This window comes from Ammospiza caudacuta, chromosome 3, assembly GCF_027887145.1.
Source record: "Ammospiza caudacuta isolate bAmmCau1 chromosome 3, bAmmCau1.pri, whole genome shotgun sequence".
In the NCBI taxonomy this organism is placed as follows: domain Eukaryota; kingdom Metazoa; phylum Chordata; class Aves; order Passeriformes; family Passerellidae; genus Ammospiza; species Ammospiza caudacuta.
Window position 1 is genome coordinate 10,159,855 of NC_080595.1, and position 25,352 is coordinate 10,185,206.

The 25,352-nt window shown below is 42.0% G+C and overlaps 1 protein-coding gene across 3 annotated transcripts; it reads left to right on the forward strand.

The window, feature by feature from the left end:
* The first annotated feature begins 360 nt into the window (after positions 1–360).
* DTD1 (D-aminoacyl-tRNA deacylase 1) lies at positions 361–13,478 on the forward strand. 3 transcript variants are annotated; one of them, XR_009274558.1, is made up of 6 exons: positions 361–500; positions 2,148–2,238; positions 4,135–4,370; positions 8,849–8,946; positions 11,337–11,604; positions 12,861–13,478. XR_009274558.1 is itself a non-coding variant. In XM_058802201.1 (6 exons), the coding sequence occupies exons 1-5, from the start codon at positions 458–460 to the stop codon at positions 11,490–11,492; spliced, it is 624 nt and encodes a 207-aa protein (XP_058658184.1). In that variant the 5' UTR covers positions 361–457; the 3' UTR covers positions 11,493–11,502; positions 12,861–13,478. The 3 variants fall into 3 exon arrangements, 2 of the variants coding, with proteins under 2 accessions (XP_058658184.1, XP_058658183.1); XM_058802201.1 differs by having other exon boundaries at positions 11,337–11,502; XM_058802200.1 differs by having other exon boundaries at positions 362–500; positions 11,337–11,513.
* The last annotated feature ends 11,874 nt before the right edge of the window (positions 13,479–25,352 follow it).

The window sequence follows — 25,352 nt, forward strand, 5'->3', positions numbered from 1 at the left end:
TGGTGCAAAGCGTCCCTGCCCTTGCAGCCCACACCTTTGATTCTGTAGGAACTTTTACAACCCAAGCCCCACCCGGCCCGTGCACCTACGGACCCACCTCAGCTCCTTACAGCCACCAACCACCTCCTTTTCCCAGCCACTTATCTTTATGGGCACCCTGCTGTGTCCCTATAGCTGTTCCTATAGCGGATGCCAATCGGCTTACGTGCATATTCCTTTTTTTGGAAGGCACCCCCAAATCCTTACAGGAAGGGGATTAAGAGGAATAAAAGGAAGAGGGAATAAGAGGAAGGGCAAGCACCTGTCCCATGGAATCCCCCGTCGCGGCGGTGCCGGGGCTGCAGCGGCACCTCCCGTGCGCCGGGGGGCGCTGTGCTCGGGGAGCGGCCGCCGCCGCCGCTGCCGGGCGCCGCCGCTGTCCCCGCTCGGCGCCGGCCGCGCTGCGCTGCGCTGCGCCATGAAGGCGATCGTGCAGCGGGTGGCCCAGGCCAGCGTCACAGGTCAGTGTGTCCCGAGCGCGGAGCTGCGGGGGCCGGGCCGGCCGGGCGGGTGTCTGTGTGCGGGGCTGGCTGTGGGGGTGTGCGGGGCTCCCCTCGCCCTGTCCCCCCGCGTGGGGTTGCCGTGGCTCCGCTCGCTCGCGGCTCTCCCAGGACCCGGCCCCGCGGGTGCGTGTGTGTGTGTGTGGGGCGTGTGTGGAGCTCCGTGTGCCCCCTTGCCTGGCGGGCGTGGGCTGGCACACAGCTGCCATCGCCTCCTCCAGCGCCTTTGTGTCGGCAGCACAGTCGCAGTCGTCTTGCTTCGCTTGTGCTCGCGGAATCGCACAGTGTTCCGAGTTGGAAGGGACCCAACAGCGATCGTGGAGTCCTGCTCTTAGCCCTGCACGGGACATCCCCGGGAGTCACACCGTGTGCCGGGAGCATTGTCCGAACGCTTCCTGGCCTCTGGCTGTGACACCTCCTGGGTGCCGTGGCACCGCCTGGGCGCTGCGTTAGCGGGGCGGCCCTGGCACGGCCGTGCTTTGCTCTTTCTGTGGTGGCAGTGCCATCCCGCTGTCCCTCTCCCTGGCACTGCAGTCACAGTCACCTCCGTGCACGGCAGGCATGTTGGCAGTGCAGCCCGGATCATCTTTTTGCACTGCCCGTGTGTGTATCAGTGGTGCTGTCCCAGCTGCTCTGCCGGGCACTGCTCGCCTGGGTTCCTTCAGGAGCGGTGTGTCCTGATGGAATATCCCTGCTATTGCACTGGTTTGCACCTCCTGTGACTTTTCTGGGGAGAATTTCTACTGTTGAGCTGAAACTGGGGAGAGTTCCTGGCTGTTGAAGGGTTTGGTGGACACTGCTGTACTTAGCAGGACAGATTTCTGGACTGGAGGACTCATACCCTGGTCCAGCCACTGGTGCACGGACACTTTTAGCTTTCACTGGAGGCCTGATCTCCTTTCTTTTTGTGGGATGTTTGCAGCTTTTTGTCCCAGTCATGAGCCTGGATGCAGTTTTAGCAGCTGGGTAACTGGTGCTTATCTCAGTTTTAAGACCACATTTATTCTTACCACAGTCATCTCAGGATGAACCACATTAAGATAAGTACATTAAGATAGTTTAAGGCATTTCTTAGGAAAACACTGCCTATTTTTGTGTTTTATTGTAAATGTCATAAAAGGGGTAAATTTCCCGATTAGGAGGGTCTAATTTGCAGGTTGTTGGGAGTCATATTTCAAAAAATCCATAAGGACTCAGGTAGGAATCACCTGCTCAAAATAATGGCAAAGTATGAAGGGAATGGTGGAGTAGAGAAATTGAGTGCACTTGGTGGCATCAACCAGGTGGATAATTTTTCAGGGATTGGGGAGAGTTTTACCACCTTTGTGTTTCAGACAACTGATGCAATTGCAGTATCAAAATCTTCATATAGTGTTTTTAAATGCTGGAGTAAGTAACCCAGTCTGATAAAGAAGTGCTGGCATTGGAAAACTTTTGAAAGAATGCTTCTGTATGGTCTTTCAAATCTACAAACTTAAGACAGAGGAAACAGGGTTTAGAATGCTGTTTTCTTTAGTGGTTGCACTGCTGAAACCAGTCCTAACTTGTGCCATAAAACAAGACACTGCATTTAACCTTATTTTTCTTTTCCCTCTCTGCTTTCTCCAGTGGGTGGTGAACAGATCAGTTCAATAGGACGAGGCCTCTGTGTGCTGCTGGGCATTTCTTTGGAAGACACACAAAGAGAGCTGGAACACATGTAAGTCACTCCCTTCCTTTTGCCTTGTACTCTTGTATTTGTGCATTGCTGATAGCTGTGCAGTAGCCAAACAAATCAGCTATTCCTGTTGGGAAACTCAGGTTTGCCTGTTAATTCCTCTTCAGATTTTGCCTTGAATACAAGTTTTCTCTTCATGTTCCATTGAGAAAAATCTGGTCCCATTTTCTGCTATGTGTTTTTTATCAAGAGCAGACTCTTTTAAATCCTTTTTGAGTCCAAAAGAAATCCCTCCTTCAATGATGGGATTTATGAGTATCATCAGACTCTCCTTTTAGCTTGCACAGGAGTTTTGCTCTTCCTAAGGGCAGGATAGTCTTGTCAGCTGCTTGTCTGCAAACAGGAATCAGTTTTGGCAGCCTGGAGGACTGGCTCTGGCCATCTGCTCCATGGCCACAGAATATTGGGATTCAGCCAGCAAACACATGCAAGGGAGAGCTCTCCAGGGGCTTCTTCTGTCTCTTTTAGACTGGTTATTGCTCTAGGGCTCATCTCAGTCCTTGCAAAGGCAAAAAAGAAACAGGTAATGGAGCTGACTGATGTCAAAAAGAAGGGGTTTTTGTTTTCACATTCTCCATTGGTTCCCTCAGTGGGTAACACATGCTCTGCCATCACTTCCCATCCCTGCCTGGGTGGATGTGGAAGCTGCTCCTGAATTTTGCAGGCAGGAGATCTGTGGCTGCCATGCTCTCAGCTCCAGGTTGTTGGGATGGCTGGCACAGGAAGGGCAGGAAGCCAGCATCTGGGCAAAGGGAGTGAGAGAAAGCAGCTTAACCAGGCTTCTCAGGTCCTATTAAAGGAAACTTTAGTAATCCTGTAAATGAAACAACAAACACCTCTGTGAAGAAAACAGAGGAGTGGTGATGATTTGAACCTTCTGCTGGGGCCTTCCAGTGGATGCTTTCAACAATCCACTTCATTCAGGAGTTAATTCTGTTTGCTGTTTACACACACAAGTTGGCAAGGATGTTCTTGTTCTGTGCCTTAGGGATGGTAAAACCCTGAAGCTGGACCATAACAAAGTCTCAGCTTTGTCTTGCACTCACTGCCTCACCTCTGGTGCAGTGCAAAATGCCTGGCTGATGGCTGCACTTGAAACCCTTTGTACTTGATATGCTGCAGGTGTGGAGAAGCCAGAAGAAGAAACCAAAGACAGGAGAGTTGCTTGGATGCAGTCCTGACATGGACTGGGTTGCAGTTTCCTGCTGCTTTTCAGGATCCACTTGTGAAAGTCCCCTTGTTGTGTTGAGCCAGTCAGTTCTGTCCCCTATCTCAAGAAAATCGGCCCAAAATTCAAACCACTTTGCTGCCACCTGCAGTTCTGCCCTGTTCCTTGGATTCCTCCTCTCATCCTGATGAAAAATTATTGTCATCATCTGGCTTATGGGGCCTGGTCTGGAAATAGTGCTAGGAAGTGACAAAGTAGGAGGAGTATATAATGAATCATGATTGGAAACAAAACCCCACAGTTTTAAACACAGTTTAGGATGATCTCATTTCCTACTGAGTGTGATTTCCTGGTCTGGTGGGAGGATTCAAATTCCCAAAGCTGTTCACACGTTCAATAATGTTGTGACACATCAAAGCAGATAGTAAAGAGTGAGCCCTCTTCCTTCCTGTGCCATCTTTATGTTGCTGTGGAACATGCAGTTACTCTGTCCTGGTGCCACACTGTGAAATGATGGTGTGGATTGATAACCTGACACTGTTGGGTTAAGGCTCTGCCTAATGTGATGAGATTGCCATGGCTGGGAGTCAAGGGGCAGAGGGATATCTTGTTATGTGGGGGCAGACTGAATATGCATCTGTTATTGTGTGTGGTACCTGTTGATCCTACAGAGGACAATTTAGGAATTAATTATCTTCTCCTCTTCCCAGGGTTCGGAAGATCTTGAACTTGCGAGTCTTCGAAGATGAAAGTGGGAAGCACTGGTCCAAAAGTGTGATGGATAAACAGTATGAAGTGTTGTGTGTGAGCCAGTTCACTCTCCAGTGCATCCTGAAAGGAAACAAGCCTGACTATCACATGGCAATGCCCACAGAGCAGGCAGAGTCTTTTTATAACAACTTCCTAGAGCAGCTAAGAAAAGCCTACAAACCAGAGCTTATTAAAGGTAAGGACAGAAGGTTGGTAAGGTCCTTGCTGTGACCAGTGCACACTCCTTGTGTGTGTCCTTTCCTGACTGTTGTTTTCTTTATTCTGTGATTTTCTGTAGCTGAAGGGATGTTAACAATATTTTCACTAGAGCCTGTCAGGGTGATTGCTCCAGTCTTTCTCTGTTCAAGCCTTTCTCTGAATGACATGTAGATGTTGTGTTCCATGGCATGTAGATGTTGTGTTCCATGACATGTAGATGTTGTGTTCCATGGCATGTAGTTGTTGTGTTCCATGACATGTAGATGTTGTGTTCCATGGCATGTAGATGTTGTGTTCCATGGCATGTAGTTGTTGTGTTCCATGGCATGTAGTTGTTGTGTTCCATGACGTGTAGATGTTGTGTTCCATGGCGTGTAGATGTTGTGTTCCATGGCGTGTAGATGTTGTGTTCCATGGCGTGTAGATGTTGTGTTCCATGGCGTGTAGGTGTTGTGTTCCATGGCATGTAGATGTTGTGTTCCATGGCATGTAGATGTTGTGTTCCATGGCATGTAGATGTTGTGGTCCATGACATGTAGGTGTTGTGTTCCATGGCATGTAGATGTTGTGTTCCATGGCATGTAGGTGTTGTGTTCCATGGCATGTAGGTGTTGTGTTCCATGGCATGTAGGTGTTGTGTTCCATGGCATGTAGATGTTGTGTTCCATGGCATGTAGTTGTTGTGTTCCATGGCATGTAGGTGTTGTGTTCCATGACACGTAGATGTTGTATTCCTTTTGGCTGCACAACATGAGCACCCCAGAGAGGCTGCAGCCATGAGAACAAGCTCTGTGGTCAGGCTCCCTCAAAGGCTGGATGTTTTGTGCTGTATAAATTGATAAACCCAAGAGAAGCATTTTTTTCTGAGAGGTGTGTTTAGTGAGGCTCTAAGGTGTCACCAGTGTGTGATGGACAGCACAGTTCCATCTGTCACTTCCACATCCTGTTACATGGAATTGTGACAGTGGGAGGTGTAATGTGCTGCTTGAGAACAGGTTTTGATTTAGATTCTCTTTCCTCAACTCTGTGTCATGTGTGGAACAGTTTTCTCTTTATCAGAAAATACCTGGCTTTCCTCTTAATTTGTGCTCTGTCCACACTCAATCTGTTTGGTTTTCTGAGTACTTTCTGTGCATTTTCATATTCAGATTTGATTTTTTGCTACACTTGACAGAAGACAAGTTTCTAGAAAAGATTATTTTTTAAATGGTGTCTGCTAATAGGTAGTGGTTGGCCTTACTTTCCTAATGAGGAAAAAAATAAAAAAAGCTGAGGAAAGAGTCAGAGGCTAATTTTCATATTGACTCTAGGTTAGCATAATTATTCCAGTGCTTTCCAAGGAGGCACAGTGAAATGCACACATGTCCCCATGTCCAAAAATGTCAATTTTTCAAGCTTTTCTAGCTTGATGTGTTCTTCCACCATATGTTCCTGATAAGGAATGCATTTCTGATACCCCTTCAATCACTTCATATTTTGAAAGCAGCTTTTTGAATTCATTCTCTCAGTGAATAGCAGTTGTGTATCTGGAATGAATATTAAGTGCCCTTATTTTGGCACATTTTTTTTGCCAGTGCTTTCTGCAAAATGAGCTTTCCCTTCTGCATTTTTCTTTCAGTGTTAAAAGCACAGATTTGGACACCCAAGAGTGCTATTGTGTCAGATAACGCATGAATTTAAAACTGCTGGCAGCACTGGAGCTACCTGTCAGTTTGTGATTTTGCTTTCTTATTAAGCTGTGCCAGTTATGGTGTGTTGCACCCAAGTCTGTTAAGATTCTCTTAGGTTGAAGTTTCTGCTGTGCCAATTGCTTTGCCAGTGTTTTTTTTTTTGCTTCTTTGCTGTCTGGAAAATCTGTACTCACATTGCCCCTACATACACACAGGCACACACACAACAGTTGTAGTTATTGGGAGATTAGAGTTTGATTTTCTGGATTGCTGTAGGTGCCCTTCCCTTTTGATACTACAAATTGCTTAATGCATTTTGGAGAAGTAATTTAATCACTAAAAGTGGAATTTGTGTAGATGAGGCAAAGACAGATCAATGAAGGTCTTGTCCTGTCTCCTGAGAGCCTTGTGTTTTCTGGTTCCTGTAGAGAATTTGGCTGTTGGGAGTTGTAGGTGCTGGGCAGGCAGCTCCTCTCTGCTCCCTGGAGCTGGCCAGCCAGGAGCTGAGTGGGAAGTGTTCCCAAAGAGAGGTACAAACCATTCTTCCACACCAAGAGCAGTGGGACACTTGGCAATTGAAATCTTGGAGAAGCTTCACAGCCATGGTTCCCAGGTCAGCACATGGGCACCCACATGTAGGAAATAAAAGGTTGCATCAGAAGTCTTTGCCTCTTGTTCTTCAGTGCTTTCTTGTGTTCTTCAACATGCCTCTCCCCTCTGGGGAGCTGAGCTGGTGTCTGCAGGCCTGAGCACTCTTGTTGCAAGCTAATATCCAAATATCAGACCTACCAAGGCTCCTCCTTCTGTTGCAGGGCCTTTGCTCTCTGTCTTGAATGTGGATTTATTCTTCTGAGGTAGTAAAGATTAACATGGCAAGGAGTGTGAAATGTCTTACTCCCTTAGTAGTAATATGTAAGTAAATATGAGAGGATTGTTCCACAAGGAAGAGTTTAACTCAGATTAAGGTTTGCTATAAATTGAAAGCACAATTATTCTCCCTGATTAATTCCCTTTGTGAGTGCTGTCATTTCAGAATAAGTGCTCTTATCTGGAGCAACAGTATTCACATGAGGTTAATTAAGAATAACTTTCCAAGTAGACAAGTTTAGAAGTATAAAACCAGTGTGAAATTTCTAGGTCATAAGGCTTGAAATATGTACAAAAATATTCTGGAAGTAAATGATGCCTCTTTTTCAAGTCTGTATGGCTCAGATGTGGCTCCTCTGACTCATGTCAGGTGCAGATATTCCATCTGAGGAAGGCATGTGTGTTGGGTTTTAGAGGCAAGGAATTTGGAGAGATGGGTGTCCAGCAGAATGAACTTGTCACTTTAATAATACTTCTAGGATCCTATTTTATTGCAGAAGATGTTGCAAGATGAATTGATCAGTCCAGAAGTCTTAAAGTGGGGAAGGATGAAGAGAGTAACTAGGAACTTAAATCTGTGAGGAGAATGGAGGGAACTCTTACAGAAGGATGTTCCTTGACAGTAGTTCTGGTGCCAAAACAAGACAGAAAATGCTTATGACATGGGAGTACTTTGAGTGTTCTGCTAAAGTTGGAGGTTTAATTGACCACTTGATCAGCCTCTGGAAAAAAAAGGGCTTGTGGAGTTTACCTTTTTTTTAGGTCCATACACATGAATGGGAAATGGAAAAGACCAACCCTTTTTGTAAGTGAAGTACAGCAGAGGGATGGGATGATTGTAGAGAGCAATTTGCAAAGTTGTGTTCCCACTAATAAAGTTTAAGATAATATTCTTTGTTTATTATTTTGTTAAAGAAAGATGCATTAATTCTGACTGGGTTTTGTGGTCACAGGGTTGTAGGTTACCTCTGTGTAACTCTGAGAGACCAGCCTAGGTTACCAGCAGGAATGTAGAAATGGCTGTAGCACATTGGGACTTACTGTATTTGCAGGGTACCCCAATGAAGGAAGGAATGATGAATCTGACTCCATGTTCTCAGAAGGCTAATTTGTTATTTTATGGTACTATATTATATTAAAGACTACTATGCTAAACTATACTAAACAATACAGAAAGGATACTTACAGATGGCTAAAAAGGTATTAATGAAAACTCATGGCTCTTTCCAGAGCCCTTGACACAGCTTGGCCCTGATTGGCCAAAAAGTGAAAACAACTCACACCAGAATCCAGTGGAACAATCACCTGTGGGTAAACAATCTCCAAACACATTCCAAAGCAGCAAAACACAGGAGAAGCAAATCAGATAAGAATTGTTTTCCTTTTCTCTGAGGCTTCTAAGCTTCTCAGGAGAAAAATCCTGGGTGAAGGGAATTTTCAGAGAATGTGAATGCCACAGGAACTGAGCTGCACCCCAGTGTCCCCTGCTCTGCAGTATTCAATTATCAAATGCTTCAGAGTAGGCTCCTGGTTTTCTTACCTTTTGGCTAAATATAAAGTTATAAAGTTTCTTCAAAACATCAAGTGGTCAGTTGGACTGGAGCTGTTAGAGCCTTTAAAATGTCATCTCCTGGCACTGAGAACCATCCTGCTCATCCTGAACTGTGGACACCCTGATTACCTGTAGACTTGGTTTGTTTTGTGCATGTTTCTCTACTTAGCCATGTATTTATCCTCTCTGAATGTCAAGCTACATACCTGGGTGCACATACACTGTGTTTTTTCTTAGTAGCTTTATGCAGTTCAATAGGCTGTCCTTTTATGTATTTTTTATTTCTTTTTGGTATCACTTTTGGTAAAAACTTTGGTGTGTGTTATCCTCCCAAGGGCTCTGAGCACTTGTCTTTTCCCTTTTCAGATGGCAAGTTTGGTGCCTACATGCAGGTCCACATCCAGAATGATGGTCCTGTAACAATAGAACTGGAGTCCCCAGCAGCCACTGTTGATCCTAAACAAGTAAGTGACTCCTAAGGTCTGTCTGGAAGGATGATGTGTATCCTCTGCAAATTTGTAGCATTCCTGTGAAGCAGTACAGCTTCATTGGGTACAAGGACCTTGTCCTTCCTCTGCAGCCTCTGAACAGACAAATAAGTGCATTGTTTTCTTCAGTTCCCTGGCCTTTGAAAGGTTGTGTGTGTGTAAAAGCTGTGCAGAACAGCTTTTCACAGTTTATTCCTCCTCCTCATTAAAGCTGTTGTTTAATCATGACTCATTAACAATGTTTTTAATTAGTCTGGATCACCCCCCTGCCTTTAATGAAGTTTCTTCCTATGTGGGTGACTGGATGGAGGTGAAGAGGTGCCTCTCTGTCAGAAACAAGGGAATAGTGAATTTCAATCCCAAATTTAAGTCTGGAGTGGACAGAAGAGTGAGCTAGCTCTGCTGAGGAACAGCACAAGCTGTGCTGAAAACCAAATTCAGTGTTGAGGCTTCCTCATCCTCTAAACACAACAGTGGCCAACTTTTCCAGGCTGAGAGAAAAGGGGGAAGGATTGTTGTGCCTCAGCAAGGCCACACCAACCTTATTTGTATAATGCTTCACTTAACCTTGGTGAAATTGTTACTGCAGTTTATGAAAAGGGCAGGAGGGAAGAATCAGGAAACTACAGGCCTGTTAATCTAACCTCAGTGCCTGGAAAAATTGTGGGGAAGATCATGCTGGTTGCTCCTGAAAGCCATTTAAAGGTGAGGTTAAGTCAACATGGATACAAAAGGGAAAGTCCTGTCTAACTGTAATGCTCTTCTACAATAAGGAAGTAAAGGAAGGGGAGGTGGTGGATTTAGTTTTTCTAGATTTTAGTAAAGCTTTTGACACTGTCCCTCACATCATCCTTCTCAACAAGTCCTCCAACTATGAATGAGTGGATACAAGTGCCCTGTGTTGCCTTAAGAAGCTTGGTTTGAAATTGGTTTCATTTTCTTCAAATTCTGTTTCTGGATTCTTGTGTCATGTTTTAGCCCCTGAAAAATCTACTTCTGTCTCTAGTCTTTCTTTCTGTACCCTCACAGTTTTAGAGTTCTCAGGCCAAACCATGCATAATTAGCAGCAGCAGCAGCAGCAGCTCTGTTTTTGGAGTGAGAACTGCTGCCCAGTGTGTAGGTGTAAAATAACCAAGGAATTACCGAGGTGTGCAGGATTCTGCAAGGTTTCATTTCTTTCTTGGGGAATATTGACTTGTTTAAGGGTTTTGCCTTCCCAGTTCAAGGCTGCCTGCTTTACCCATCTGACAACACCTTCTTGGTGGCCACAACTTGGGCTGAAGACAGGGAAGGATGCTGGATTTTAAACTTTCCCTGGCAATGTAAGGCCCAAAACTCCCTTGATGGGCTTCTTAAAAGGGCTTAGTGTTTTTTCATGTTCCTGAGAAATTCCAACGGGATATTATCAAGAAGTCAAAACAACAAAAACTTCACTGGCAACCTTCAGAAAATCAGACAGCTTTGGTAAAAATTTAGAGCAACATCCAGTTAACACAAAACATTTCACAAAGCATTGGCTTAACTCATTCAGCTTCACAAACTCCAAAGCTGTCCATTTTAAGTTGCTCAAAACTCAGAGGAGAGGGAATTAGAAGAAAAAGGAGACAGAAAAGAATGTATATAGTTCCCACTCCTGGTCCCAGCAGTGTTCAGCTAATAGAAATTCCAAGAGGAGGTGGGGTCAAGACATCCATCATGCAAAGTGTGATGAGGGAGAGCCAATTTAAATTGTTGTTCTCTTTCCTATTCCCCACCCATTGCATTTTATTTTTGCTCACAGAAATCTGTTGATTTGTTTGTAGCGTGGGAAGTAAGGCTTAGGGATGGTGTGGATTTTATATTTGAGCTTTCAGCTTTAGCAATAAGAGATAGCTGAACCATCCTGCAGTGTTCGATGTGATGTTAGCAGGAAGAGATTAGACAAATAATTGCTGATAAATAGCTCTTTTATGTCATTGGATGCGACAGTGGAATATCTCATTTTGTCTGAGCAATTGTCTTGTGTTTGTAATTGGTAATCAGACCTTTGTAAGTCATTTGCAATGTAATTAGTAAAAATACATTTGGATTAGTCAATCCAAATGTATTTTTTGTATTACTTGTGTTGAGGGATATAAATAAATAATTTCTCTTTTATACTTGGGGTGATGATGTTATCTTATGGTGATAATTCACTGTCTTTTCTAAACTTTTGTAAACCTCTGCTTTCAGGGTTTTTTTTTCTTTTTTGTTTTGTTGATACATGTATTGGTGTTGTGAATCTAAGTTGCAAGTTCTATACAAATGCTCACATTTACAATTTTTTAGAAATAGACTTCTGAAATCGTTTTATTACATAATGTATTTTTTCCTTACTTTATGAATAGCTGACAAAACTTGAAAAACAGCAACAAAGGAAAGAGAAGACCAGAACCAAGGTGCCCTCTGAGTCAAGTAGAGAAAGAAATGTCCCCAGAAACAAGGATGACCCCAGTGCCAGCAGTGGAGCAGAAGGAGATGTGTCCTCGGAAAGGGAGCCTTAGCTCATCCAAGGCAGGCCTCAGGTTTGGCTTCTCCTCTCCTCTGGAATGCTTGGCCCCCTGCCTCTTTTACTGAAGCAGCACATGCAGAGAGGGGCATTAGAAGTGCTGGAAGGTGAAATGTTATAATCTTGCTGGTTTTATAAATTTTACAACCTCTGCTCCCATCTGCAGTCGCACACCAGAGTGTTGGGGTGGGTGAAAGCCTCTTCCCAGCTCGACAGGAGTTGTGGGTCTGGCCCTGTTGTGGCTGTTTCCATGTTGACTCAGGAAATCTGAAAGTTTGATCTGATAATACAGCAGTGACTTAACTCAGAATCCTGCCTTGTGTTCTTCAGATACACAGATACACAGGGCTGTATTTCTGTCTGTCCTGACCTAGCAGGGAGCTCACTCTGGAACAGCCCAAATACAGCACAGTCCCCAGCAATGGAGGTGGAAAACAGCTCCAGAACTGCAGAACTGCAACTTCCTTTCATGGTTCTTACCTGCCCCAGCTCAGTTTTGCTCTTTCCCAGGATGAATTAGTCACAGGCTGCCTCATAGACCTCCATCATCTAAATAAGAACATTAGGGCAGGCATTGAGAGCCAAACTTGCCTTAGCAGCAGGAGATCTTCAGGCACTCAACCTCCAGGACATGCCTAGACATCAGTGAATGGAATTAGGCTGAATACAGACCTGAATCCTCTGTCATGGATTATCTGCCTATGTAGATATGTGTTTATCATACCCTTCCAGTCAGCTTTAAGCCTTCAGGACACAGCTTTCATTATCTTCCCTCCCCCTCCCTGCTCCCAAAAAGTTACATTGCTGATTTTGACTTTTCAAACGTGTCCAAGCTCTCAAGAAAGTGTTATTATCCTCATCTGCACACTGAAGCCCTGAGCTGGCTGTGCAGTTTAATTATTAACAGCTTTGCAAAGTTAAAGTTTAACCTTTCTCTCATTTTCCTGTCCCCAGAGTTTAGTCTGCCTGTGATTTATACAATTCAGCATAGTTCATTGCTCACAAAGTTCCTTACTTTTTTATTTTCTTTCTTAAATCCATGAATTTCCCAGGTTGTCAGACATTGGGTGATGATTTCTGTTCTCTGCAGGGTTTTCCCCCTACTGTTTCTGGGTTGTGTGTTGAAATAAGGACATTTTAGAGGGTTTGCAGTGTTATTGGAATGATTGGGTGAGTCTAATCTTTCCAATAACATTTGGATTTCTAAGGAGCTGAACATCTCTAAAATGTGGTATACAGATAACCTAGCATTAGTTTTCATGCTATGACAATAAGTAAACATTCTTTTCTCTGTGGGATTTGAAGGAATCCTGCAGTATTTCTGCTCTACCTACAGTAATGTTCCTGTTTGTTTGCCTTCCAGAATTTCTTACACAAAAGCTACACTGAATTCTTGAAGAAAGACCCAACATTGGCCTCAGCAACACTCTTCAACCACTTTGGAGAAGGATGGAGAATGGGAAAGCAGAGCTGAGCCATTAGTAACCTTTCATTCTGTATTGAACCAACCAAAGCAATGCTATCAGATCCAGTTGTTAATGTGTAGTGTCAGTAGTGAAAAGGACTTGTGACATTTCTGTGTTTGCGTTCTCACACGACTGCTGAGCAAAGGGTGGCTGTGGGCAGGTTGTAGCAGAGCATTTCACTCTCAGTACATAAGCTCCCTTTAAAGAATAAATCAGGGTTTTTCCTTAAACTTACACTTGAATTCTGAAAATTCTCTGAGCAGGCTTGTGTATTGATTCTCACTCCGTGGTGTCATGTGCTACCTGTTTCCATTGCAGTGTGTGCAGATCTGTGCATATTTTGGTAAATTGTTAGCTGCTGCCTAGCATCAGGTTAGGCAGTCCAGTCTTTCTGCATGGATTAAGTTATTACAAGAGAAGATCAGCCTCTAGTTGTTTATCATGTGGAACACATCTGTCTTGTAAACTTTTTTAAAACGAGAAAAAAACTTTATTAAACAAATGATGCCAGCTGAGTGCCTGTTGGTGTTTGTGTATTGCACTCCCTGAGTGGATTTAACAAAGTGGGGGACACAGAGATAAAGTTGTATGCCAAGAAACACATACTGCTTCAACTTCCCCACTTTTCTGTTGGAAATCAGGCTGCTGACCTGAAATCTGCTGTTTCTAACTCAACTGAGTAATTTATTTTGTGGTGGCTATCAAAATGCCACACAGCTGCTCCACCTACTGCACCCAGGGCTGCTGACGGACTTCTGTCACATCCAGGGGAGCATTTGGAAGCTGCCAACAAACAACAAGAGCTGAGAAGCTGTGAAATTACCAAGGAAGCTTTGGGGGAAATGAAAGACTGCAGGTTGTTACAATGGCTTCTTTCAGAGGGGATGGCACCTTTTTGTATTTGCTGTTCCCCAGGTCTGCCTTGCCCTTCCAGTCTGCCCTGGGCACCTGCTGTGACTGCCATCAGAGCTAGGATGCAGAGCTCTCTCCCTGATTGTAGGGATTACTCACTGCTGAGAGCTTTTGATCCAAATGCACATCACAGTTACGATGCTGCATGTCAGGTAACCACTGTGGTTTTTATTGTTTCACTTGTAGGCTGCTTGTATTGTAAAATACCAGTCAACCAAGACAGGAGATTTAGAGCTGCACCCTGACATGGTTTTTTAAATGCCATGAAGCTCAAGTAAAGATTTGGCAAGCTACACAGCTGGCATTTGAACAGGAATGGTGAGTGGGCAGGGTGGTTGGAAGTGTTACACTTGCTTGCCTTTAAGAATGACATAATTTCCCATCCGACCATTTATCAAATCCAGGGTGCCCCTGACCAGGGAATGATTGGCATCTGACTCCATTGAGTCAGAATGCTGAATAATTGCTTTATTAAGACTGTATTACATTACATTATACTATATTAAAGAGTTACTATACTATACTAAAAGGATACTAAAGAAAAACCTGTGACTGTCTCCAGACAGCCAGGACACAGCTTTGACCCAGTTGGTCAAGGAAACAAAACAATCCTCAGCAGAATCCAATGGACAAATCACTTCAGGTAAACAATCTTCCTAACACATTCCACATGTGCAAAAACAACAGGAGCAGCGGGTAGAGATAAGAATTGTTTTCTCCCTGTGCTTCTCCAGGAAAATCCTATGAGAGAGAATGATGTCTCCCTCTGTTTAGAGAATGTGAATGCCACTTCCATTATATGTGATATAAGGAAAAGCTGTATGTTTGGGACAGATGCTTCCTGTTCTCCTGTGCCCAGATTATTTTTAAGCATCACAATTAGTTTCAAAAAAAAAGCACCAACCAGCCAAGCCCACTTCATTTAAAAGTACTGTTTAACAAAAGTTACTGCCTTACTCTGCTGCCAGCCAAACTTGGGCAAGGCCACTTTTCCAAGTGCAGTCATATGGCTTTGAAATTGGATATTTATCCATGGATTTTTCTGCTTGTAGAGAGCTGCCAGCAAAAGCCAGGACACATGAATCCTGTGTCTTGTTCCTCTGCTTGGTATTTCTTAGGAAAAAATGTTTTCTCAACAGAAGACATCTCCAATGGAAATGTGTTGCTAATTGTTATGGACTGCTAAAAACCAGAAAATACAATTATTATAATACCAAAAAACTTTTGCAGGTCTTTTTCCAACATCTCCATTCAGATACTGGCCCTAGGAGCTATGATAGTTTGAGAAATAGGATTTTAAGAATGGAACAGTCAGAATAACTGATGTTTCTACAAAGCTGTTTGGAAAAATGATCAGAGTATTTTATTTATGATGTAAATGCAGTAATCAAAGTCAAAATAGCATGACTGCTGATGTAAGTACCCAGTGACTGAGGTTATAGTGTAGAAACTAGTGTGGACAATTAATTAAAAATGTTCTTATTTACAGAGATGCTCATTCATGCAGCACCCCTACTCTGACTAGTGGAGTTTCTTCCTTTCAGCACCTGCCCAGCAAAGGACACACAGACCTCCCCAAGCAGCTTTTGAGCTGGTGTGAAGTGTCTGTTCTCCTCTGGCTGCCAGTCCTGAGCAGTGCCACAAGTGTTCTCAGAAATGCCCTTCTGAGAGCTCCTCTGGTTCAATAAACAGTTTAGTATTTGCAGCCAGCAGTATCTGAATATGTTTTCGTTCTTTGTGAGTTTAACCTAATACCCACAATATTTTAGAGCTGCTCCTTGTATTTCCAGGCTCAAAATTATTATTGATTTAATAAATATATTGCCAACACCTAGGTGTGTGGGGAATGGGCCTCAGTCGTGACTTAAGGAGGGGACATTTACACTTTGTGCTATTCGTGCAAAAGTGTTTTTTCCTCTTGTGTTTAGCTTGTCTGGGTGATGTTGACCAATGCCAGATGAGGTATGATGGTGAATTTTTTCCTGTTAAGAACTGGGTGGTTGAAAAGCCTCTGGCTGTATAGAACATATACATGTCTTTTTATTAACCCTTCTGCACTAACACAACTGTATGCAAAAGCTTGGAGCACTTGGGGGTGAACAGTTCATAGGGCAGATGTTATTACCCTGTAAAAGCCTTCCAAGGCATCTCTGACAGAACTCTGAGTGTATTGGTTTTGTAGTAACAGAAATTGCATATCTTGACTCAGAGAAGGTGAGATGAGATCAGCAGCGGGACCAGAGATGTTTATTGCTTTGAGACTATTTCCCTTTGTGCCACCTGGTGTCAGCAGAACCTAAGAAATTGAAAAACATTACCAGTGGATTAAGGTGGTTTTCATTAAAGCCTCCTTCCCTAAAGAAAAATTATCATTCCAATGATAATTGACACTGCTGTTACTTTAGAGTGTATTTGATAAAAGTATGAATGAATCTGTCTTTCATTCTGGCATGAGTTTGTTTCTTTGAGGTGTTCTTGCTCCTCAGAAGTCACACACTGTTTGTTTTACTGTGGATTTTTATTCCTATCTCATGATAGCTCCAAAGAAGTTCTCTTTAATTGCTTCCCTTTGTTTGTTTGGTGTGGTGGTGTTCACAGGGGTCCCAGGATGGGGGAAGAGATGAGAATCTTGACTCCATGTTTCAGAAGGCTGATTTATTATTTTATGATATATATTATATTAAAATAAAATGATATATTAAAACTATATACTGAAAGAATAGGAGAAAGGATTTCATCAGAAGGATGAAAGCAAGGAAGGAAGTGGAATCGTAACAAAAGCTCGTGACTCTCAGAGAGCCCGAGACAGCTGGGCTGTGATTGGCTATTAATTAAAATTAACCAACATGCACCAATCAAAGATGCACCTGTTGCATTCCACAGCAGCAGATAATTATTGTTTTTCTTTTCCTCTGAGGCCTCTCAGATTCTCAGGAGAAAAAAATCCCAAGGAAAGGATTTTTCATAAAACCTGTTTGTGACAGTTTGGGGTTAGGGGGACGCAAGACAGGAATGCAAAGAGCAAACAGAGTTGTTGTCAGTCCTGGAGTATTCACATCCTAAAAGCTGTAGTGTCAGGGGGATGCTTCAAAAGGGCAGCCAGCTGGAATATTTCTCCCTATGGAGAGCTGATGGTTGTGTCAGGGTCTCACAGTGCTGAGTTTGCTGTCCCTGCAGCAGGCACAAAGAGCAATCAGCCAGGCAGCATTCCCTGGGGTGCTTTAGGAAGAGGAACAGCCTGGGCAACAAGCCTGTGGTGCCCAGCCAAGGAACTCCTGGCCAGTGTGGAAAATTTCCAAGAGGCTGATCAACATCCCTGGAAAAGAAACCTGAACAAACCCCCTGAACCTGCTAGAATGGTTTATGATATGCTTATTCATAGTGGAGACTTGATGAAATGGGAGGGAGGGTGGAGCAATACAGATGTTTCTTATGGATTAAAAGGAATAACAATGAAAACTTTAAGTTTTAGGAAATTTATTGGAATATAGCCAATACTTCATAAGTTGAAGTATCCACTGCAACCATGAAGTTGTGTGCCTGCTGCAAAACTCCTTCTGTGTTTCAGGGGAGAAGAGGGAGGGGAAAAACTATTTTATTCCAATTAGTTTAACATATGTATATTTTTAACACATCTAACAAAACATTTTATGAACAAATTTCCATTTCCCCACCTGTGTTCTGGGGAAATCCATGTTGTTCTTCTATAAAACTGATTAAAAATATTTCTGATTTTTTGATATGATTTCTGATATTTCTGATTTTCAAATTCTATTTTTTCCATTATGCTCCAGTGGTGAAAGTATACTGAGCTAGCCAGAATGTCCCTGCAAATAATTACAGTGAAATATAATGTATTATGGATTAAAATCCATAAAGAAAATTGATCAGAGTATTTAGATTCAGGCTAATATCTCTTTTTAATGGGAGATATTGTTGAGAAGTCCATGGAGTCATACACAGCCACATGCTGATAAGAAAACCATCTTGAAGAGCAGCATAGTGTATTCCTGCAAGGATAGAAGTGCTGACATTAAAACTGAAACTGTTTCATTTGTATTCAACGTGTTTTAGGAAAAATTCAACATGTTTTAGGAAAAAAGATTTCAAAACAGCCCAGAAGTTCTGACTACAACCCCCTAATTTCAAATCGTGTTTGGGGTTGGAACTGTGCTCTGTGTTGATGTGTTTGCACTTGTATTTCCCCTGTGCCAGCTCCAGGAATCTCCCAGGGTGAGCAGGATCTCAGAAGCTGTGCTGCTCCTGATGTGGGCACTGGTGGTGGTGATGCTCCAATCTGCACCAGACAAGGCAGAAATGTTTTTGCATATCAATGCCAGGTCAATCACCGTTTCCCCCCCAGTTATTTCCTACCTGAAATACATGTGTTTGTAAAGATAAACACAGAATACATTCAATTCCTGTTTCTGCCTTGTGTCTCCTCAGGAAGGTGCCAGATGCTCTGCTTTTGAGCACATTTTATCTTGCCTTCCAGCATCCCTTCTTTCCTCACATCAAGCTGATCAGCTCCTGCTCCTCTGTCCATTGTAACCCCATGCTGAAAAATGGACCCATCCCCCTGGGGCTCCTCCGTAAGCCCAATTTCCAGCACAGCTGGCAAAGTGGGCTTTGTTTTGGTTTTGGAAATGTTTAGAAGGATGTAAAAATAAAATAAAAGATGCTGAGAAGGAAAAAAAACCTGTTTGCCTGTGCAGGCATAAATCCCTTTGAGGTCCCAGTGGGGAAATGGGGAATAAGGGAGAAGGGGAACAGCTGGAAGCTCGAGTGGTATCTGTGAGGTTTTTTCCTTGCAGTAAACCAAGTAAAAGATGCTTCAGGTGTGAACTGGATGTTTCTACACTGATGGCAGCATGCCCAGCATTACCAAGTGCAAATGCCATAGGAGATTAATGAAATGCACCAGAATGGTGTTGCCATGCTGTTGTAAATAAAATATAAAATACATTGACCTGTAATCTGTGGAGCTCTAAGTCGAGCCCATAGGCTGATCATCTATTCATCTCTAAATGTACAGATGATATCTGTGATACCATCAGTGATATTATTGGTGATATTTCTGCCTGGCATCCGGGAGAAATGATGAGGAGGACTCCATCTTATCAGAAAGCAAATTAATGACTTTATTATACTATATGATTTTATACTGTATTACACTATATTACATTATATCTAAACTGAATCTGCCAAGCACCCAATTGCACTCCCCTGCACAGAATCTCGTGACTGTCACCCAACAGTCCCAACACACACCTGGATTCCATTGGTCAGTGAATCAAAACACTCACACCAGAATCCAATCACCAATTCCCTTCAGGTCAACAATCTTCCACATTGCATTCCACTTGTGAACAGCACAGGAGCAGTAAATGAGATAAGAATTGTTTCTTCTTTCTCTGAGGTTCAGAGAATGTGAAACCCAGAAATATTCTCGGGAAGTCGTGCCTTGCTTTTCTCTGTGAAGAGAAATGCAGGAATTTGGGCCATTGCTTGTTTGCATCTTTCTGGCCTGTTCCATTGGTGTGGGACAATATTTCCCGGCCATCTCCAGGATTTGTACATCTCTGAAGTGTGATGTGGGAGCTCTGAGGTCCACCCACTGTCCTCTCTCTGCTGCTCCTGCTAAGCCTGTTTAACACCACACCACAGTTCTGCTACAGGATGTTTCGCACAGAGGCCAAAAATCAGGGGGGCTGGAAATGGGAGCAATGAGGAAGAGCACAAACATCCTGAGACCTTTGTGCCACACAGTCCCAGACAGATTCTGCTCCTGGCCCCCCATTCAGAATGTGCAGAAGATGCTGAGGAAGACCTCTGGGGCCATGGCATTATTTGTATGAGGATGATGGTTTTCACCTCCAGCTCACCAGTGTGGTCATCAGATTCACTTAATTCACTTTTCTTACATCAACAGCATCCGGGTGAAGCGAGGTCTAGTTAATGAGTGTGGGTTGACAGAGGATTAATTTAAATAAAGTGAAAATTATGTTTCTGATGGGGAAATCCAGAGATGCTGGAGAAACTTCAGCAGCTCTTTGCATTCAGGAAATTTGTCAAAGCAGCTTGGATTACTGAATGTAGATGTTTTGTGTCCTCAAAGCAACAGGGTTTCATAGAGCATTTGTCCTTCTGATTGGTTTGAGATTTGCCAGCTTTTCTCCTTCAAGCCAGATCTTGCTGGAAAATGCATATATACATATATAAATATATAAAATATATACATATATAATATACACATATATATGTATGTATATAAACTAAATAAAATTTGTGAAGTGGCACTATAAAAGTGCCACTTGAAAATTTATATGTATGCATATGTCATCTATATAAATATATATAGATATATTCATAAATATATAAATATATATTTATATTTATTCATATATATTCTATATTATATATATTATATATAATATCTATATATAGATATATGAATATATATAGAGATATTCATATATATATTCATAAATATATAAATATATAGATTTAACATATATAAAAATAAATATATATATACACACATGCATCTGCGTCCTGCAGGGTTTTGAGGAGACAGTAACAATTTTGGACACAAAGAACTATGGAACACAGTAACATTTTGGATTACCCTCAACAATCTGTCATGTCCAACCAGGGATATTTAATATTTTCTTATTAAGATCAACCTTGAAGTTACCTTAAAGTTTAGACATGAGCAGGCCCAGCAGGTTTCTGCTTCACAGGGTGTGCTAAATTGTGTGTGCTTCTGTTTTTCCAGACTGATTTGATTGTCAAAATCCTCACTCAGAGACAATTTACTTCTGCCCTTGCTGGAGTCTCCTGTGATGTGATGCTTGGCATGGGTATTTTCCTCAAGTGGAACGGCTCATTTCTTGGCACCACTGGCTTCAGTTCACCTCATCTTATCCCATTCTCAAAAAGAATAAAAATATTTACTGTTTTTATGAGATTTTCGTCTAGACCTGTGTTCTCACCCATAAAAACCCTGTTTGCTGAAATCTTGAACAGCCTTTTCAGTAATAAAGTGGAATATATAGACTATATTTAGGCCCTTTAGGTATAAATTGGCTGTACAAGCTTCTCAATAAGTGAAGAGAGAGAGCCTGCAGGAGCAGTTTTACTTCTTCCTTCCCCCCAACCTTATCTCCTTGAGGGCTGCAGGGCACATTGGGGTTTGCAGCATCTCATTTCATGATGTGGCCATGTGATAACTCTTTATTGGTTTCTCTGGGAAAGCCTGCAGTGTGTCACCATGATATTTTCTGAAAAGTCCTCTTTGCCCAGGATTTTCTCCTGGGAAGCTGAGAAGCCTCAGAGAGGAATGAAAACAATAATTATTGTTTTCATATTTAATAAACATTGTTTTCAAGGATTGCTGCTCCTGTGTTTGCTGCTTTGGAATGTGGCTTGGACATTGTTTCCCCACAGGTGAATGTTTGATTGGTTCCATGCAAATTGATTTTTCTTAATGGCCAATCATGGCCAGCTGTGTTGGACTCTGAGGAGTCAGGCACGAGCTTTTATTATCATTCTTGCTAGGTTTTCTGATGTATCCTTTCTCTTTCTTTAGTATAGTTCTAGTATAGTATTCTTTAATGTAATATAATATCATAAAATAATAAATCAGCCTTCTGAGAACATGGAGTCAAATCCTCATCTCTCACCTCGTCCTGGGGACCTCACAAGCAGTGTCTAGAAGTCTTATCAGATGGGAATAACCCCTTGCCTCAGCTGCAAGATTTTGCCTTTTTAATTTCTCCTAGTCAGTCCATGACAGCTTAAATGATGTGGGAAGTGGGGAATCTTCAACCACCCCCAGCTGATAATGCTCCTTGTGTTATACAAGGCACATGTTTGGACAAAAAATGGGGAAAATGACATGGGTTATTATTATTATTTTCATTTTTCCTCCCCCTTTTATTTGCCCCTTGAATTTAGAAGTGTTTGACAAGGGCCTGTGATGCCAGAACCCCTGCAGCAGCTCCAGCTGGCAGCAGGAGATGCTCCTGGAAGCAAAACTGAAGGAGGAGAAATGCTGCATCAGGAGAACTTCACTTCAGGTGATTTCTGGACAGTTCTGCTTACACTTGTATTTTCTTTTAATTCTTCATTGATCTTGCAGTGAAACCTAAGCCTTCTTGGGTACCTTAGGGACTCCTTGGAGTTACAAGACTGCTTCCAACAGATGGTTCTTAACTTGTTTCACAAACTATTTCTGGTAAATTCCTTGCTTCTTGCTTTGGCTGCCGGTACTTTGAATTTTACATTTAAACACTTCTAGAAGTAGGTTGGGGTTTTTTTGTTTGTTTATTTGTGTTTCCCCCCCCCCAGACATGCGCTTATATCAACTCCAGAAATGCAGCCCACCAAACCAAAACTGTAGTTAGATTTCTGCTATTTTAACAGGATTTTGAGACACTGGAGCATGTCCAGAGAAGGACAAGAAAGCTGGTGAAGGATTTAGAGAGTAAATCCCATGAGGAGAGGCTGGGGAGTGTTCATCCTGGAGAAAATGAGGCTCAAATCCATGGAAGGAAGGTGTGGGCTGTCCTCTTCTTCCAGACAACCAGGACAAGGGCACGCAGCCTCAAGATGCACCAGGGGAGGTTCAGGTTAAACATCAGGGAATATTTCCTCATGGAGAGGGTTGTCAAGCATTGGGATGGGCTGCCCAGGGAGGTGGGGTGTCACCATGATATTTTCTGAAAAATCCCTTTGCCAGGATTTCTTCTCCTGGGAAGATGGGAAGCCTCAGCTTCTCCGTGTTTTGCTGCTCTGGAATGTGATTTGGAGAACTATTTATCCAAACATGTGAATTGGTTTTAATTAATGGCCAATCACAGCCCAGCTGTGTTGGACTCTCTGAGTCTGTCACAGGTTTTTAGCATTCATTCTTGTCTAGCCTTCTGATGTATAATATAATATAATATAATATAATATAATATAATATAATATAATATAATATAATATAATATAATATAATATAATATAATATAATATAATATAATATAATATAATATAATATAATATAATATAATATAATATAATATATCAGCCTTCTGAGAACATGGAGTCAAATTCTCATCTCTCACCTCGTCCTGGGGACCTCACAACACCACAGTGGTGGAGTCACCATTCCTGGAAATGTTTAATAAAATACTGGATGTGACATTCAGGGCTGTGGTTTAATTGCTAGGGTGGTGTTTGGTCAAAAGTTGGGCTTGGTGATCTGGGAGATTTTCTCCAATCTTAATGATTCTGTGATTCTAAGGGTTTCTCCTTCTTTTCAGTGATTGCTTTTTGGGGACCTGACAATTTGCAGGTGTTTTTTATATATTGATTTATATCTTGATTTGTATCAACAGCAATGTTTTAAGCATTCTGTTTATGGTGAAGGTAAAAAAGGAATCTTTTCTACGATTCTGTGCTCACCGCCTATGGTGTAAAACAGAACTAAAGCCCCTTGTTAATCTGGAGTTTTTATTGGCAAGATCTCTGTGACCTAAATTGTTACTCCCACATACTCAGACCATTCCATCCCATGCCTAGGCCTAAAAGTTCCTACAGCTTCAAATTTCATTCAGATTAAATTCTAATTAATAAGGAAACCAGCATTTTCTCATAAACACACAGAGAGAATGATGTTCTAAGTGCTCCTTAAACATCATCAGATGGTAAATTTAACATTAATCCTGGCTGCTTTGCACAAGTGAGTGCCTCTTCTGATTTGCAGGAACTTGAACATTTCAGTGTGAGTGGGTGTAGTGAGTGTATTTAAAATAAAGTGCCTTGATTCTGGGGCAAGAAATCAGGTACTGATAAGTTTAGCTGTGATTTCTACTGCTGTGTCTCCTGAAGGGAGTGGGATGTGCTTGTCTTTTGTCTCATCACTGGCTACACCTTTATTTTCATCTCTGAAATATTTTGTCCTGTTCCTAACAGCAATGTTGTAAGGAATTTGTTTGGCACGAAACCACTAGAATTCAGGGAGGGGGTTTGTTTTTGATTTTTAGACCAGACCACAGAGTTGGAAACCAGCACTGTGTGATCCTTTAGGACAAATTAGTTTTGCTTTGGGGGATAAAGTGGCAGAAAAAAGCAAAAAAATTATGATTATTGCAGTAAAAATTTAGTGAAAAAAATAATTGAGTTGTGCCCTGAATCCTTTAATTATATTTTCTTTATGAGAATGATTTCTTTTTTCCTGTTGGCCTTAAGGTGCTGAAAATGGGCACATAGGTAAAGCCCATAGGAATTTTGGCCTGTTCCAACATGGATGTTGGATGAAATTCCATGCCCCAAGCTTTGTGTCAGGTAGTCTTGGACTCTCCCACCCCATTTTCATGTAATGCCACATTCTGAATGACATTTTGTATAGTTTGTCCATTGTTAGGTGATTTTTTTTCTGCCCTGTCCTGCCAGCTGTAAGGCAGTCTGAATGCTAATGGAGCTGGAATGCACTAAAAGAATGCATTGAGACCACAACAGCAATAATTCTTTAGGTATTATGAATATTGTGCCTATTTATGAGTTCATTTGTTATGTTTGGGAAGGGAATCTGTTAAGAGATTTTTTTTTTTTGAGAAAGGTTTCTATTTAATAACTCTTCATAAGTGAGACACATGACCTATTTCCAGGACAGAAATGTATTGTCTTAGTGATTCTAATAAGCTAATTTGAGTTCCATTTCTGCTTGTTGGCTAAATGAGCAAATGTGAAAAATGAAATTAAATTTGTCTAATTTGTTCCACCACCAATTTTTCAGATTATATTTACAGTACTGAATATATTGCATTTTTTCTGATTTCTGTTTGTAATATGTGGGGAAAAAATGGGGCTATATCAGTTCTCCAGCATTTTTCAAGGGGAAAAAACCCCAACTTATGTTAGGGATACACAAATCCCTGAAATAAAATAAAAACAGTCCAGGATAAAGGAGCAGCTCAGGAATGGGAGGATAATTTTGAATTACATGTTTGTTGCTGCTCAGTGTGCAAAGCTGGAGAAGTTAAGAATGTTCCTACCCATTGGTGATGGTCATCATTGCTTTAGTGTGGGTTTTCAGACTTTCACTGATTTATCATCTGATACAGTTTTACAGGTTTAGTTGTAGTTTTGGACATTGCAATGTCCAATTTCAGAGTTTTCAATCTAATTCTAGTTGCAAGCAGGTGTCCAAAAGTGTTTGGAGTAGGAGTAGAAAACCACATGTAACACTTAAGTAGGACTGTAGATAGTAATGAGCCATGAATATGATTTACAGCTCCACTTCTCACATATTTTTTTTTATTATTAGCAGGCAATATGCCACTAATAATGTGTGTCTGTATGAACCCAACAGTCTGTCAGCTGAGGAAGATTATTGGCATGTGAATTAAACCACTGAGTCCTCTACATGGAGGAGGTGATTCTCCTCTGTATTATGTTATTTTAGTGCAGAAGAAATAACTAATACC

Excerpts from the sequence above, each read along its gene's own strand:
- DTD1 (XM_058802201.1), top strand. The coding sequence starts at position 458 with ATGAAGGCGATCGTGCAGCGGGTGGCCCAGGCCAGCGTCACAG. Across the intron at positions 501-2,147 it reads GGCCCAGGCCAGCGTCACAG|TGGGTGGTGAACAGATCAGT; the intron begins GTCAGTGTGTCC and ends TGCTTTCTCCAG. Across the intron at positions 8,947-11,336 it reads CCACTGTTGATCCTAAACAA|CTGACAAAACTTGAAAAACA; the intron begins GTAAGTGACTCC and ends CTTTATGAATAG.